The 17,835-nt window shown below is 37.3% G+C and overlaps 1 protein-coding gene across 7 annotated transcripts in view; it reads left to right on the forward strand.

The window, feature by feature from the left end:
- Positions 1-721: 721 nt before the first annotated feature.
- Positions 722-17,835, forward strand: part of LOC117419910 (CCR4-NOT transcription complex subunit 2) — a 39,044-nt gene continuing 21,930 nt past the window's right edge. For 2 of the 7 annotated variants that reach the window (XM_058985616.1, XM_034033274.3), the window contains exon 1: positions 722-1,214. In XM_058985616.1, the coding sequence (XP_058841599.1) occupies positions 1,104-1,214 (111 nt within the window). In that variant the 5' untranslated portion in view covers positions 722-1,103. Of the gene's footprint in view, positions 1,215-10,056; positions 10,118-17,835 lie in introns of those variants that run through there. The other 5 variants (XM_034033276.3, XM_058985618.1, XM_034033273.3 and 2 more) reach the window with 4 other exon arrangements.

The following is a 17,835-nucleotide window of genomic DNA, read 5'->3' on the forward strand; positions in this document are numbered from 1 at the left end:
TATTCCAACCAGTGGCAACCATGGAGGTTGCAAGTCCACCATTTTGTGTTCTCTGTACCCGAAGACTTCTAAGAAATACGTTCATAAATACAGCTTGAAATGAAAAACGGTCTTCAAGAAGCCAACTGTCTTGGATTTGGAATGACGAACACCAGATTGTTCAACAAGACCTATGTTTACATAAAGGTATCATTCTTTGAGGTGACTGTACCTCACTGTAAATTCACCATGAGTTAACTATAGAGAGTATTTACAGTCTGTAATTACTGCAGTCTTCCTATATATATATATATATATATATATATATATATATATATATATATATATAGCAAGAGAGAGAATATTGTCTACATTACATTTGGTACAATTCATAAATACAGCGTTAAAATCTAGATTATCAATTTCTTTTACAGAACGTTGCAGTTTTATTCAATATGTGTTACATAAACAGCGATGTAAGGTTTTGTTTTGGCCTCATAGAAAATCTATTATTCGTCATGGTCGTCAATAACTTAAGAGATCATATTCTGTAAGCTCGTCTGCATACATACAGTCTAAAACAAACAAAAAAAAAGTCTAATGGAGGCCATTTACAAGGTAATTTACTTATAAAACAGGGAATCCGCCAGCAACGACCTACACGCTAGTCTATCGAGACACACATCGCATTATAATTTAGCAAGGATTGCTGCTCTCAGGATACGTCGCTTCTGCGCGATGACACAGTAGGTGTGTCGGTTCGTCGTCGTAGCTGACTGCAGGCAGAGCAGACTGACTCTTTACAGCTGAATGTCAAGAATTTATAATATACAAGAATTTTAATACATATACCTTTTAATGTAGTAAATGAAGTGCAGTAGCGCAACGCATTGCATGCGACGCAACGACGTAAGAAGATTCCATTCTCGTGCCTTGACTGTGAGATCCCACGCCCATTCCTAAGCAACGAGAACAACTTTGTCAATTCCGCGTTTAGAGAAGACTGTCCACGATTAAGAACTGCTAGTATCTTCATCTTCTTCCAACAGCTTCGTATATTTGTGAGCCCACGGCCTCTTTTCACATTCAGGTAACTGCAGTCCCGCAACAGGGTTGGAGACGAGATGGTTTTGCAGGTCGCGGGGAGGTCAGAGGGTAAAGGCTATTCACCCAGCATCCTCGGCTGTAGAATACACAGCCATCTTGGATCTGCGGGGAGAAGAGAAATTAATGCGGTGAGTTTTTTTTCTCTTATTTATTTCCACAATATCCCGTTATGCCCACCGGGGAACCGGCCCAATACGATACCGAACCCCTTCTGATCAAGGCCGTGCCGGTTCGGGGGGATTCGGGTCGGTTGGCGGGGTCAATCCGAAGAGGTTTCTTTCTCGCTTCTGTTTTTTTTTTTGTCTGGGGCTGTATAAAAATCGAGAGGGACGGGAGAGAGAGAACCGAGCGAAAGAGGCAGAGCAGGCCCAACCCCGCACAGCAACCCCCTTCTTTATAATACACCACAATATGTGAAAATACTGACCAGCCAGGGATTACCGAGAAAGAATCTCGACCAGGCCGACGGCAAAAAGAGCATCCTCATCACCGACGAGAGCTCGCCACGACACGGGGCTTCGATCCGTCCACACAACATCTCTGTGCTCGTCTCATTAATCGCTCATCTCGCTTTGCTTGAGAGTTTTTGATCTGTACCCCATCCTTCACCAGCCCCCTGTCTTTACAAAGCATTGTTTTGTTAAGTTTGTGAAACAAGGACATTTGAAATGCAAGTTATATTGGTTGTGAAATATACAGTCCCCCTGTTTTATTTTTTATATATACATTGATGCATTTATAAAATGTGACTTCACAGTGCCGGAAGCGATCATTGAAAGTGCAAAGTGTTTTTTTTTTTTTTTTTTTTTTTCAAATTTTATTTATTGTCTGTTTTTTTAAAACATTAGTTGAATCTGTTACTGTTGATTGTATGTGAGTGAGGTTGTCTCTAATGTTTATTTATGTAGCGCTAAAAGTAAATGGCTGTTTTTGATTTGAGTTCTGGTAGATTTGGTACTTACCGATCCACAACATGAATATGATGTGTTGTGTTTTGAAGACCATTGTTATATTACGGGTTACTACTGTACAGTATCTCCAACTTTAGTTCGCTAGTAAGACACAGTCGCGCCATGTAGGAATAAGCATTCTGGCGTTGCGTTAACTATTAGTGACTGTGCTGATGCGCTCGGTCTGACTGCATTCAGACAGTTAGGTTGGTATACAGTATGTGTTACTTTGACAGATACGGGTTTACATTTACATTGTGTACATTGCCGCTTCTTTTGCCGTTTGACTGGGCTATTGATAAAATCGGGCCTTAGCAACAAAACAAAAAAGTGTATAGTGACAACACGACACTATGCGTGGGACTTGATAGAAAAACAATATCAAATCAAATCACTTAAAAAAAAATATGAATAAAGTGTTATAATCCTTAGTTGACAAGCAAGGTGGCTGCTAACCTCGTTGTGTATTTGTGTGTGTGTGTGTTTTATTCTTTGTAATGATGGCAAACCCCCGTGTGGACAGGCCTAGAAAAACATTAGAACCCCGAAGTTGTTCAAGTGCAGTAACTATCCCAGCTGTTAACAACAAAGGAAGTCACAATTCAAAACAATAGATCCCATTGGGGTTTTATTATTCTGGTGACTGCATTTGCAATGCACGTTTATGCTTGACAGTCTTGTACACTTGCAAGTAGTAATTGTAGATGAGAAAACAAACGTTTTTTTATAAACCAGAATGTATGACTTTTTAAGCTCAGGTTTTTCTGTCTGTCTCACCTGATTTTTAATAAACCAGTCAAGTGCATCAGTGATACAACTACAATGAAATGCAGCTACCTAACAGGGAGGTGTAACTAATGGGACTTCCTCATTTTCTTCTGTAAAAGTGATTTTGCCAAGGAAGATGTCGGTCTTGATTTTCCTTTATCCTTCCAGAGCACCCCCGTTACAAATTGTATGTAGTATTAGTTCACTGTAATATATTCAAATGGCTTGCATACATACACATACTAATTGCTTCATTTGATTATTCTAGTTATTCAGCATATTGCTTCAATCTGCCATTTAAGATTTCATTAAGACAGGTGATTCAAAATATACCGTCCTGCTCCCATGTTATTAAAATTGGCCCATGGAGAAGTCAAATTGATGCTTCAGTTTCTGTGATGTGTGGCTTTGTTTCATCTCAGACTTGTATAGTATCATCCCATATACATTGCCAAAGTGCATTTTACACCACAGTTGCTACCCACAATTTCTCAGTCAATGTAAATGCTGAATTCGCTTCTCCCGTACAGTCCTATTTATATTTAAGTACATGCCCTCACTGCATGAATAAGGCTACATTATGATAGTCCAATGTAGCACACTGTAGTGAATACAATAAACTGCTTTTACCAGGTGGCAGCCCCCCTTCCAAAACCCCATTCCTGGCATGTATTCATTATTGAGGAAGGATGTTATTTTTAAACCATCCCTTTCCAGATGAACCCTGGTGTGAAGCGTGCCACAAGGAACAGAGGTCTGAATGAGATGTCGATCGGCCAATTGAAACATGCCTCTTGCTAGCACATTGCTTATGCCCCATCTTGTGGAACAAAATGCCACCCTGTCCTTAGCATAGCTTAAATTGGGAACTGTATAAAATCAATCGCTGCATTATAAAATGCTTCTGTGCCTAGAAATACTTAAATCCTGTTCCAAAATGTAAAAAAAATAAAAGCTTACATGACTAGGGTCTAGGGATGTAATTATATTGACTTTTTCGTTATCACAGTATTAGTCCAGAAACTATTGCGATATATTGAGAGGCGTGATATTACACCTCTGATTTTATGAAGTAATTGCAAAGTTTTCCCTCATTTTTTTCTGAAAGGAAAAAGATGAATATTATGATGAGACTATCAAGAAACAAATGTGTTGCAGGTTGGAGCAATTACATTATTCTTTTGAGTTGTTACTAGTTCTACAATCTTAAAATGGTTTTATTCTTTTCAGAGAAATGAGGGCAAACTTTGCACTCGCTTCAAAATGGGGCCCTTAGTGTTCTTAATAAATGAATATCTATAAAAAAAAAAACACCTTTTATGGAAATCTGGCCTGCCTCAAAATAAAAGCAAGCAGTTCTAATATTAGGCATACAAAAATAAGAAACAGAATAATCAATTTGGGTCTGTTTTAATTGTGTAGTAAATATACTCTCAATTTTATTTTTATGCTTGTGCTACTAAAATACCCAAACTAATGTCTTACTCAGCTATTCACACTCAAGCGTCATTCTTACGGTAGCTACATAGGACTTAATACACTTGAAAAATTCACATTTTCACTAACAATTTGTACACTTAAAAAGTTATATGTAAAGTTATTGCATTTAAAAAATAAAAATCTTAAATATGTATTAACCCCCCACAAATTAACTAAACAAATGATATCCAGACTCCTACAGTATTGCTTAGCTGTGCATTATCTGATCCTTGTGCACCTGCATATTGAAACATTATAGCAAAGTAAAGTATCCCGTTTTATAAAATCCTGATCTTTTGTAGTAAAAACACATCCTTTCACTTCCATTGGAAGATGTAGTTCCCACTGTCTCCCTGTAGAGTGTGGGATGATGATCACGGAGGTGGACAAACATGTTGGATGTATTTCCATTTTTTGCAGCAATTCTTTTCTTGCAGGTTCAGCACACTGGAAAGACATCCTCAATTACCACGCTGTCTGCATTCTTCAAAGCCAAAAAACATCCACACTGATTGTTTTTGTTGCTGGTGTAAATAACTTAGTCTCATCATTTAAATCAGATTCTTTTGCACTCCTTGCCTGATTGCCAAAGCTACAGGCAGCCCTTTTTAATTCTTCTTATTTTTTGCAATGTCGATTTCATTTATTTTGAAGCACTTCTTTTGACGTTGCTTTTTCATGAATGGTTTTTCATGTGCATCACATTTCATATCTAGGCTACGCAGGCGCGCATGCTTCCACAACGTTCAAATCACAGCCAACAAATATGCATTGATGAGTTTAGTAAACTGTTGGTGAGGAAAAGTAAAATATTAGCTGTGATGTCCAAAAACTTTATATTTGATTCAAATTTTAGCTTCAAAAGTTTATTTATTTTTCTTGTTTTTACAGCTGCCCCTGTAGTTTAAATTTTTTTTTCATAATCATCCAAGCAGTGGTGACCTTTGGATATTTTAGTCTAAAGACTGAATTAAGAGCTAATTGCACAGATTTTTAAATTTATTTTTAGACACAGTTTAGACTATTTCATGGATATACTTGCTTAATGACACATTTATCCGAACCTGTACATCGAAGGAGGTGTTTTATGGCAGTGTAAATCTATAATACGAGTTAAAACACTGTGAATTATAAAAGCATAACACATACTGTATCTGGTGGCGTTGAGATGCTGCAGACTACTTAAATCATTATACTGATGTCAGCCAAAGCCACGAAGTGAACCTCTAATTCAAAAAATTACTTTTTTAGTTCAATTTATTTAAACAGTTATAACAGTATTTTTTATTCTAACAAATAATGTTAATTTAATTTCAGTAACAGGGATGGAAATAAGGCTCCCTTTGCATAGCAGTTTAATCCAGTCCTGGTTTTATAATATGTTTAATAAGACACACCTGAGCTTGTTATTTTTACACTGTGGCTAATCAGACTGGTATTAAAGTCTGGACTAGGCAAATCTGCCATGCAATAGGAGTGTTATTTCCATCCCTGTAGTGTAAGACACTGACAAAGTCTTTCTGTAAAGCACTGGAGAAGTAAATAACCATTTAGTGGACTATGTAGTGTGCTTTGGTCATTTACTTTAAGGTAAGGTTTTATAGATCCCATTGGGTTTGCAAAAGTCAGGAAACATTGTATTGATCAGTTTAAAAACAAGGTTGTAGCTGTTGTAGAAATCTCACTACATGGATTAAAATCCATACTCTTACAATTTAGGCTACTGCTGTACTGTTGATTTTTCAGTCTTCTGAGTGACAGATGCAATTACAAAGTTGTTCTTGGATGTGATCTATGAACCCATGATCCAAGCTTTGTAGACGATAATTCAAGTTTGATTGGGTTGTAGATCAAATTGTTTTTGTGCTCGGAGAGCTGGTGGCTCATCGTAAGAGCAGCGTGAAACGTCATTGGGTACATTAATCCAGCCATGAGCACTTCATGTACCAGTGAGATGTGAAGGAAGACAGTAGGCATGGAAACAGGTTTCCAGTTATATTAGCAAATCACCTTTTCCATTGATTTGATTGGTCTGGTACATTCCTCCATCATTGCATTGAAATATACCATTCATAGGCACATTTAATCTGGTCATATCCATGACAGACTATTGAATACAATCGCCATGCAAGCACAGCTTTGGCTGATTCCTTTGACAACCAATTCACTTTCGGAGGGACACCGTTTTATAAGTGCAACAACACACTCTAAGGTGTTCAGATATGCTCCAGTATCTGCAGGCTTGGGCTGTTTAACCATATTTGCCATATTTCTTAGCCATCTGCTAAGAAATAAATAATAATAATAATATTTGAATGCCCTGTCAGGTGCTACTGCTTTTTGGATTATACAGATGAACCCGTTTTATATCACCTTGCTTAATATCATGAGTGTTCAAAAACCACTCTCCATGCACCATAGTTTCTTTGAGAAATTACCTCTCATAGTATCATCTCACAAACCCGCTTATTGTCATGTTTTGTGCAGCCTGTCAAATGCTGCGTGGCCGGTCTTAATGGGATACAGTTCAGTTACAAAACACCACATTTTTCTTCTTTAACATAGTCAGTCTTCTACAAATGCACGCAAAAAAACCCACCAAATGCAATGCCTAATTGATAGCTCTCATCAGTCGCAATTCAAGCCTTTTTTAGATAATGACACAAACTGTTTTGTTCCAGTTAATGATACAAAACATATTTGTCGTGTAGTAAACTATATGCCTTTGTTTAAATGTAAAGAACGACTAAATGTACACTATTAAAACACTGCTCTTTAATTCACTGTTAGTTTTCTTTCTTTTTTTCTCGTAATGTGCTGTCCTAGGCAAACGTGAAACTCGGTTTATATCATGACCCGCTTTATATCACGAATTATGCCTGCATGGCAATCATGATATAAAGCGGGTTCACCTGTACCTACATCACAGTTGTTTCTCACTAGATCTGGAAAGGAAACTATGTTTTAATTGGAGCAAACTGGAACAAAAGCTCAGTAGATCTGGTATGTTGTGTTCAATTATTCCATTGGTCACCTTTTATCAAAAAACTATTTATTATTATATTTAATAAAAAAACAACTTGTTTCCACATGTTTTACCTCCCTTCATATATCAGAATCTGTTAACTATACATAATTTTACTTTTTCCATATCTTATCAGAGGTGGTGGTTCTGAAAATCACCCATTTTGTGTAATCGTAAAATATGATGATTTTCAACTGCTGTCCTTTGTTTAATTGTAGTCCAGGTTGAAAGCTTGCTGTAATACACACAAGTGACCTAGAATTGATTCTGAAATGACTAGTGTAAAACTTTCAGTAGGGTGTGTTCTCTTCAATAGGTCTGATTTGAGAATTATTTGATGTCTGAATTACATTTTAGTAAGGCTGAGGTGATGAATTGATTTGTCAATGCATCGTATCGTTTGACAACTATCGATAGTCAAGCCTGTGCATCGTTTTTGTGTAAAGGGTTTAAGCAAAGGAAAGCTTTTCTTTTTTATTCAGTTTGGAACTGTCAATTATTTTTTGCTTTAAGCACAGAGCTTCTGTGCTCCCCTCAGGTCTGACTCACTGAATCTGCATGCGATTGAGCTCCCCTTCTCCCCCCTGCCCCGCCCCCTGTCAGTGTTTAATGATGGGATTGGATCTGTGCAGGAGTCTTCAAAGTAACAGAGCAAGTTAAGAGCGTTGTGCTAGAATTACAAATTCTGTATCGTGCGAGCTACAATGCCTTCCAATGTTTGACAATTATTTTCTAAAGTAAGAAAAACAACCAAGATCGTTCCAAATGTTGTATCTTTGGCAACGTTAAGCATCCCGGCAACGTCAGTCCCCAGGTAATCAGTATGCTGGGAAGTGCCAGTCATCGCTTAATTAAAACAAAATGTGGACACTATCATGTTCCTTAACACAATTCAGATATAAGCAATGGACAACACTCTTGTTACTAAACTGCTGTGGATATTGATCGCTCTTTTAAAATGTGTTTTTTCTATTGATTGGTTGTTACTCTGACTTATGTATTTAACCAACTTTTTTTTTTTTCTTGGATTTTGCTTTGACCTCCAACTGGTACAAATCACGAATAAGGTAAAAAAAACCAAAAAAAAAACCTATATATATATATATATATATATATATATATATATATATATATATATATATACACACATTACTACTGTATATGCATACACTGATGTAATCAATTTAATATGCATAATAGTTTTTAAAGCGTTACTTGCAATGTTTTATACAGTAATTCCCAGCTCCATATGCACTGCGTTTTTTTGTTTTTTTTTAACCCTTGCATAACGTCGATAAATCGTCTTTTTAGTAGAATGATATAACGATAGTGAAGAATTAGGCCTCGCCCCAGCTTACATTTAACTGCCACCGGCTGCCTGTGGAAACTTCAGTCATTGTGGTATTCTGACAGGAAGCCATTGTTTACCACTGATCACAGACCAGTATAGACAGAGGTTGTTCAGCAGACAGCCCAAGAATGATTTGGTTGACATGCATTGAGTGGAGATACACCCCACCCCCTGTTATGTTAATAGTCTTGTAATAACAGACTATTATTTCTCCTGTTCCTCAGTACTGTGCAGAATGGAGCAGATATAAACCCTACAGTACAAAGGTTTTAGTAACTTTTAACAGGCTGTTCATTATCTTGGAGTGGTTGGGAGAGAAACACTTAATGAATTTCTGCAAAAAGTATAATTGACTGAATCTATTATTTAGCTCTGCTTCATTAGAGAATGGTAACTGTCAGGGATATTATCTCGATTTCCTTTTGTCTACATTGCCCTCGCAGGCTGACCCCACAGCGAAATACACCTTGATTGCATGATGATCAAGACTAGGAAGGAACCAGCATTAACACCAGTCTCCTCCTTGTGTTTTAATTTTTATTACTTCAGTAATATAGCCTATAGATGGTGTTTACATGGCTATACATGACTGTATGTGTGTTTACAGCGTTAGAATTAATTTACCTACAGCACAGGAAATGATTATGTAACTGTAAGGAGTACAGTCTAAGTTATGTTTGAAATATCTGCAAATGAATAACGAGCAATCATTAGATGAGATTAGAGTCTGAAGCATGACAGAATTGGGACCCAGTTCTACCCGCTGAGTTACGGTGAAAATGCTTGTTTGTGTGATTAGAGCATTTTAAGTTTCTGATGTAATTGTTGCCATAACCTTTTTCTTATATATATATATATATATATATATATATATATATATATATATATATATATATATATATATATAAAACATGTACTGAAAGTTTTATACCACCCTCTTGGCCAGGTTTATCTTGTAAAGAGATTTTACTGTCAATGGGACTTCATTCTGTTTAAACCAATCCATTGCAAGTTAGCCTCGTTGAATCTATATGTTACCATTTGCATGCACTCTCTAGCAAATTTGTCTGTCTGGAAGCTGGTGGCATACTAATTCAGGAAATTATCAATGTTAAACAAAAATAGTGTGCCAACCCATCTGTAATCCGCTCCTGTTCTGTGCAGAATAGTGTTTGTGACTGGGGTGGTGCTAATTGCTATGAATACATACTTTCAATTACTAGTTGGCCTGGCTGTTCCCAAGCCAAAAGGGGTGTATATATGGCCACACATCTTGTCTGGAGTGTACTTTATGTGGTAGGGGGGAGGTTATATCAATGAATAGTTTCTGTCCTTTCCCTGGCACAGTTTGCACAGTGTGTGGGTTTTCTTATCCATGCAGCTGCCTCCATGGAATCTCCTTGATCTGAACCCTTGCCTGGATTCAGTCCTTGTGTATTGATCCTGCAGGTGTTAACGGTGAGTGACGAGTGATACTCTAGCTGAGTAGTCCTCTTAACAGATGTGTTTTACAGACCAATGTGGAAGAGCAGCACTGGCTCTATCCATGACAATATTACACTATTATTATTCTATTATTATTATACCATTTCTTGTCTTGCACTTATTTTCCTAATTATTGGTGGAATACTTTGTATTCATGAAAAAATCAGATGGGACACTGAGCATTTAGATATACTGTATGTCATGTAAAACACTGCATAGTACTACATTTAGAAATGCTAAAATAAACATTAAGAAGTCTTAGTCTCTCCAGTACCTGGCCTACAGTAAAGAGCATAGTTGACATCATATTTCCAGTAAATCCCACCTAATGTATTCCCATCACTTGGTAGATCTCACATCGCCCTGAGTGAAAGATAGCAACCACTGCTTTTCCTGTGACTGACATGTAAAGCACTGCTTTCCTTCATAGGGCTGGGACGAACATTGCTTTTTCATGTTTGAATATTTAATGTGCACAAATTATTCTTTACATTTGGATTAGCTGGAATTGTTGTTTTTATTCCTATATTACAGTAGGTAAAAAAAAAAAAAGTTTGGAGCAAAAAGAAAAAAATGCGCACCCCATCTAATGTCCTATTAAAGAAGAGAAGCACACTTCTGTTCGGTGGAATGGGTGTTATTTATTTCAACCCTCTTTTATGCATCACTTGCATGCTATCTCTTCTGTTATTCTGGTCAAGTACAAAGAAGGTCATTTTTGACACGGATACATTTCATGTAGTGTTTATTCGATGTTAAACAGTAATGTTGAAAACCTAGTCCACCTCAGTGTATCTTTTTGACCTAGTAAAACCAGGAATGGATTAAACTGCTTTGCAGTGGGAGTCTTATTTCCATCCCTTACTGTACTGTTTACCTCCATTTAATCTTTTAAACTTTTGTATTACTTGTGCTTGGATGCAAATAAACTACTATTTAGCTTCTCTGCAGGAAGTGGAATCAGTTCAGTGGAACGCTGATCATAAGGATATATAAACAAGTGAATGTGTAATAATAATTAGCTGTGCTCTGGAGACTTGAACAGACTTGAGATTTGTTTAAGGCAAGGGCTGTTTGCTAAGCTTGAGTGCCCCGAGCCCATGTTGTCCTCCAGTAATATCATATCAGGTGAGTGTGCTTTGATTGCAGCAGTAGCATGCCACTTTTGTCTTCTCATTGTTTGTAAGTGTGTTGATTTTACAGTATGCAGTCTGTACTGTATCTAGGCAGCATGAGCTGTTGAGCACATATTTATACATACAGCACTTTCGAATGCTGCATATATCTAGACTAGAGAACTCCTGGTCCAGTTGGGATGAAACATAGGACATCCTTTGGCACAATGTATTGATAGTATCAGAATATAGGGGTAAATGGAGGTCTATTTCTGTATGTTTACATGTGCTTACAGTGAATGTAGGTCATAGTGATCTCTTGTTTTCATGTTACAGATGTCTTGTATGTATGTTTGACACATGTATGGACAGGCACCTCCATCTATTCTAATATATTGTTCTATTTTGCTAGTACTATTGATTGTGGTTGAGTATTTACTCTTCTGGATGATGTAGAAGTGGTTATCTCATATTTCAGCAGTGTACACAGTGTAGATTCTAGATCACTCAATTCCCCATCATGTTTGCAAACATGTTTTAATTATTGTGTGCAGTGCTGTAGTAGCTTGCCTTCTGTGGCAAATCCAGATATTATAAGACTATCAATTCTTGAGCAGATTTTGGCAGTGTGTTACAACACACTTTTTTTGCTAACCTGTAATTGATTGGTTTGATGGCTGCATTTACAAACTGAGATCTGGGTCAAATGAATGAATGTCCTATTGGAAAGCTTTTTGTCCAGTGAATGAGCAAATTAAGTTCAACTCTGAATCAGTGGAACCTGATGCTCAGCTCGATGTACACTTAGCTCTGAACATTAAGCCAGCATTTAAGAAAGCTTAACTACTTCATTTGGCATGGACTCAGCCAACAGGAGCAGGGCATTTCTTTCTCGTATTGAGAGTGAGTTAATGAGCGTGCTGAGAGTACAGTGTGAAAATATACAGTATTTTGGGTGTATTAGTGTTATTGTGAATGGCAGCAGTTATGTAGCTATTCCTCCCTGTTCAATAGTCATTTACTGTCTTCTGTCAAAATATTCATTTGCAATAAGTGACAGGTGATCAAAGATAACTGAATTCTATCATGAGCTGATTGATTATAATTCAGTTGGAAATGGTTATGTATATAATCTATTTAATGCAGGTTCAGTTGAGTATTTTGTGTGCACCTGTGCATAAATTATATATGCCAACCCTCCTTTCCCCCGTGAAGTGAGCTGATTTCTCTGTTTGACAGCATTGCTAGTAGTTGGGTTTCCAGTGAAGCAGGCAGCATGGATCAGCTCGGACACATTAAGAGATCTGGGTCACGATGTTGCTGTCTGATCCCACACACCAAACTCAAAATCCTACCAAATCCAATGGAAATGTTGTCTTATTTAGGTTTTGACTGCAATATGAATCTGTGATTGATGTTGGACAGGGTATTTTGTATTAGAAGTCGGTCCAGCTTTTTCAAATCCAAGCAGGCCATGTACAGGTAGGACAGTATGGAGTGTATTGTCATGCGAAAGATGTATTAACTCTTTCAACACTGCAGATCTGTGTAAATATACAGTAGAAGAGGGGCATACTCTTGAGTAGGTTATGTCTGTACATCCGTTTGTCACACTTTAGGGTGACTAGGTAAAAAATGAATGGCCTTTACAGTGTGCAGGGTGGTGTTGATGCCCACCCCTGGTCTTTTGAATCTGATGTAGAATATTAGAGGATTTCATAATTTGATAGTGCATGCATTATCTAATTTATATGAAGAAATCCAATAGTGGTGAAACTTGGTTTGGACATTCTTTGAAGTTGAGAGTATCTGAATCTGGGGAATATCCCTGAATGTCTCCTCTCCACGGTTCCTGAGGAACTTACTGGCACACAGATTGGTTGCAGGGTCTGGATTAGAAAGGCGACTGCGCTGGGGAGTTTTTACAAATCTCCACATTCTCACGGTGCTTCTGTGTTAGAGAGGGGGAGGGTGCGTGTGGTGTCTGTGTTAGTATCTGACTCGACCTCAGTGATGGCAGCTCTGCTGGGAACCTGAAAGAGAAACCCTCAACATAGTTTCAAACTTCATGTGCTGTCTGGCAGTAGGAGCATTCTGGAAGGGATCCAAGCTCTCTGAACTGTTTACACTCTGTCTTGAAGGGATATAGCAGAAATATCTGCAGTGATGATTTCACATTTCAAAGACATGTTAAGGTGATGACAATTCCTCTCTGTGCATTCCTTGCAGGCTAAACATGAAAAGAACAAAAAAAATGCATTTACTGTATGTAAATGTCAATACCTTCAACTTCGTTTTTTAATGGATATTTTTGTACATTTGTTTTTGTCGTGAAGGTGCCCATTTGGTTTTGAAATACTTTATGTATTAAGAAGGAAGTTACCTTGCATGTTAAATATTCTATTTATCTGTGTTTCTTGTTAAATGTTAACAATGCAGAGACAGGAATATTAGGGGGGAAGAGGAATATAACTGACTCTTTTTGTAATATTTCCTCTGTAAGCAGAATCTAATCTTCCCTCTGTGCTGACAAGTAACCAAAATACAGACATCAGCCGCTTTCGATTTGGAGAAAATAAATGTTATCAGAACTTTAAGTACTTCAAGACCCTAGTCAAAAACACATTACTATTTGTTATCTTGGAACTAACTTTTGTGTGAGCTAAATTCCAGTAGCAATGTTAAAGAAAATCTGCATGTGTTAAATGGATAGCTTAGCATACCTCTACAGTACAGTACCTCAAGCTCATGGACAAAATAAACTGACTCAAAACAAAGTCAGTAAATACGGTCAGATGTGGCACTAGTTTTAAATAGTGTTCTCTGGTGTAAAAATGCACTTTCATAGTGGCTTCTGGAGATGCTATAGTTCATATCTTGCAAATGGAAAAATAGCTTGCAAATGGAAGCTGTCAGTCCATCTTTTGCTTCTTTGTAGAGCCGTTAGTAGTTGCTATGGTTTTTTCCTAATTGTTCAAAGTGGGTTTCTCTCCGCGTTGGTACCCCAGGGAGGTCTGAGCAGACCTGTGAGAGAGGTTCATCCTCCACAATGTGTCTGTCTGCGATGGCGTAACGTTTTCAGAAAAGCCTGAGGAGTCCTTTAGCCCTGCAAGACCCTGTCACTGACAAACAGATGCCTCAGGATGAGTGATTCGTGGTGCATTATGGGTAACCTCACCGCTCATGAAAAACGATATGGAAATGTTCTGGGGGCCTCAACTAGAGCTCTTGTACAGTGGTTTTAAATAACTTTTACTATCATGATGTGAGTGTTATGTTGAGACCTGATGTTGAGCAGAGGAGACCTTTTTTATTTTGTACATCTCTTCCTCTTCGAGGACAATCATAAATGTTTCAGACTATATTCTAATGCAAAAAGTTAGGCACAATATATAAAACCCTGCTAGAAAGCAACACTGTAGATACCTACATAACCATTTCAACTGAATAGTAATCAATCCCACAAAAGTCAGGTATGTAATAACAAACTGAAATACATATAAAATAAGCTTTGCAAAAAGCGAACCTTTAAAAAATGTGCTTCAGGTAGGGATGTCACGGTTCACCACATGAATCGGGAAGGTTTTCTTGACGATACGATTATCGATCGTGACCCCTGTATCAATAGACTTTTTTATTAATTTTTTTAAGTAAAATGTTATCTGCTAACAAACATGAGCATGCATTCAATTGTCTACACTGATAATTGGAGAATATTTTTTATTAGCATGTAGTCTATCAGCCTCGCCTACCAATCACTGTGTTCAGGGTGTTTTTGTCAAGTCCGCTGGCAGCTGAGCGAAACGGAAGCCGAGTGGATAATCTCATTAGGGCGATCTGCTCCGGCCATTTTAAAATCCAGTGGATTTGTGTGAACCAGAACATGTAGATCACTTAAAATTGTATAATATTTGTATTTGTTTTAAAAAGAGTCTTCATTTAAACAACTGTTTTCTTTTTTTTGGGGGGGTCAGATTCAGAACTGTATTATTATTAGTAGTAGTATTGTGTGTGTCTTTTTTTTTTTTTTTTTTTTTTTTAAACAGGGCTCCTGACTGCAAATGCGGCCAAAAAAATGAATGGTTTTTTTTTTTCAGGGCTTGGCGCCTGTAGCTCAAAAATGCTGCCTCTCCCTTGTTTAATCATATGTTTTAGTAAACTGAAGCGCAAGGTAATAAATAAACTAATAATAATAATAATAATAAATTTAATTTAATACAAATGCTTGTAAGCGCAGTTAGGTGCTGTATTAACACCAGCAGAATACAGTAACCCCAGTTTCATGCAACAGTTGGCAGAGACCAAACGTGAGCCTGTGTTGTGTAAAAATGTAGTATTTAATATCGTAAATAGCAGAACCAACTCACTACAGTTTAAACCTGTTTTTACCAAAAAATAAACGGTAACGTGTAAGAGCTGTCTGTGTTGCATGATGTCAGATCAGGTCTTCACTAACACTGAGAATGGGAGCTGCAGCATGCTATTGCCCTTGTTACAACTGTACACAATCAGAGGTGCCATCAACAATTCCAGACACAACACTTGCAAAAATATATAAAATATAAACCTGCTGAGTTCATTGCAGTCATCAGCTGCATAGATTTATTAACAACAAACAAGTGAATACAGACATTAAGTTACTGTTTTAGTATCACTGTAGTGTCTTAGCAAGTTGTATTTTAAGCAGTTGAATATGATAGTATTAGCAACCAACTTGCTCCTGAAGTGGCACCCACCCAGCAACTTCAACCTCCGACTGAATCACAAAACAGTAATTGTTACAGCTGTGTATGATGGTATTTAAAACAGGATTAATTTATCTGACTTTTTACATATCCGCCCTTACCCTGGTCCCACCACAGGTGAACTTTAAACCCTCTTGCAATGCATAGAGTATAACATGCCCAATTTTCATTTACAAAATTAAGGACCACCTCACATTATAAGGCTTATTCTAAGTTAAACTTCAAATTGCCAAGATAACTGTCACATTTTGTGCTTGTTTCAAAAAGTACTTCACAAAAACTACAACATTTTGTACTTGCTCAAAGCTTTTCTAGCTCTAAATGGCCAAATATTTATATTAACCATACAAAAAAAAAGCAAAAATCACAGAAGTTCATATTTACTGTTGTGCCACAAAAGCTAGATACGTGAACTTCAAATGTAGATTCCCACGTTCTGCAGGTTGTAATACCCCCTCCAATATTAGGCAAAACTACTTAGTGGTAAAAATGACACAAGTTTATATTTAGTTCCACAATTGTGCCCCAAAGGATGCAAGCATGAACTGCAAATGTAGATTTGCACATTGTGCAGGTTCTAATGTTTGCAGGGATACCAAACATGTATATTTAGTAGGCTTGTAACAATAACGATAATCAAATTATTTATCAATATGGACCCACGATAACAAATCGATAATATTTTAATGAAATTGAATATTCCATGAAATTGAAAACATGTCTTGTATATATTTAACTTACTGTCAAGAATGTAATCTGTGTTGCTTCTAAAAGTTACTGAGAATATGCGTATGTGAACAAATCCAGGATGATGAGGATGCAGAGATCCAGAGTAACCTGCTTTTAATGTATTTTATACATAATATTTTGTTTTAAATCAGTCCCAACTGTAGCCGTCTGTCTTGAGCTAAACTAATATTTAACATTACTATGTTACATGCCGATTTTTTTAAATTATTTTTTTTAAACCTTATTCGTTTCGGCTAACAACACTGAGAAATCCTATAGGCTAGTTTAGACGTCAATCATGATGCACGATTTGATAGACGTGATCGGTGCACCATTCACAAAGTCTGAGAGACTAAACCCTCCCACACATGTGAAGAAGTTTTTGAAGTAGTAGTGAGTAGTTGTTACTTGATGCTAACTAGATGCAAAGAAATGCAGAGAGTCCTTTTCTTCAGATATTAGTTTGGTTTATTCAATTTATGCAGGGAATCATTTTCCCATTACAGAGCAAGCAGAAAGAACGCTCAACGCAAAACAGTACAGAGCACACTTCCATATGCGAACTGCACAGAGCAAAACTTAAGTTCAAAACAGAACAGAACAAAAGAATATAATGCAATTCTGTAGGTTTGGTCCTCCAGGACTCCTCGATCGACAAGTCTCCAATACTTGTCTGAATGAGAGAGAAAGTGAGCGGAGCGCTTCTTGAAAAGTAGCCATTGACCTCAGCCCCCCTCCTTCCTTCCTTCTCTTTGTGGGTTCAGTCACCCCGGGCACCCTGTGGAGGGTCTTGCGTACGCGTCGTAAAGAAAACTGGTTCTGGCTCACACTGCCTAAGGTGGTGTTATCTTGATGTGGCCCTTTTTTTCTTTTTGTGCTTCCTATGTTATCTCTTGAGCACATCGGTTCCTCCAGCAATGTGCGATTGTGTTTATTCCAGCAGTCAGATGGTCATCGTCAGTGCAATTAAATGCAATCATGCAGTCTTGCATTTACCAGTTACTATGCCTCCTCTGATAATCTCCTTTTAAAACTAACAGAGTGTACAAACCTGTAAACATGTGCATCTTATATTGCATTAAAACTTCTTTCCATGTTATCC

Source organism: Acipenser ruthenus, chromosome 14 (genome assembly GCF_902713425.1).
Source record: "Acipenser ruthenus chromosome 14, fAciRut3.2 maternal haplotype, whole genome shotgun sequence".
In the NCBI taxonomy this organism is placed as follows: Eukaryota; Metazoa; Chordata; class Actinopteri; order Acipenseriformes; family Acipenseridae; genus Acipenser; species Acipenser ruthenus.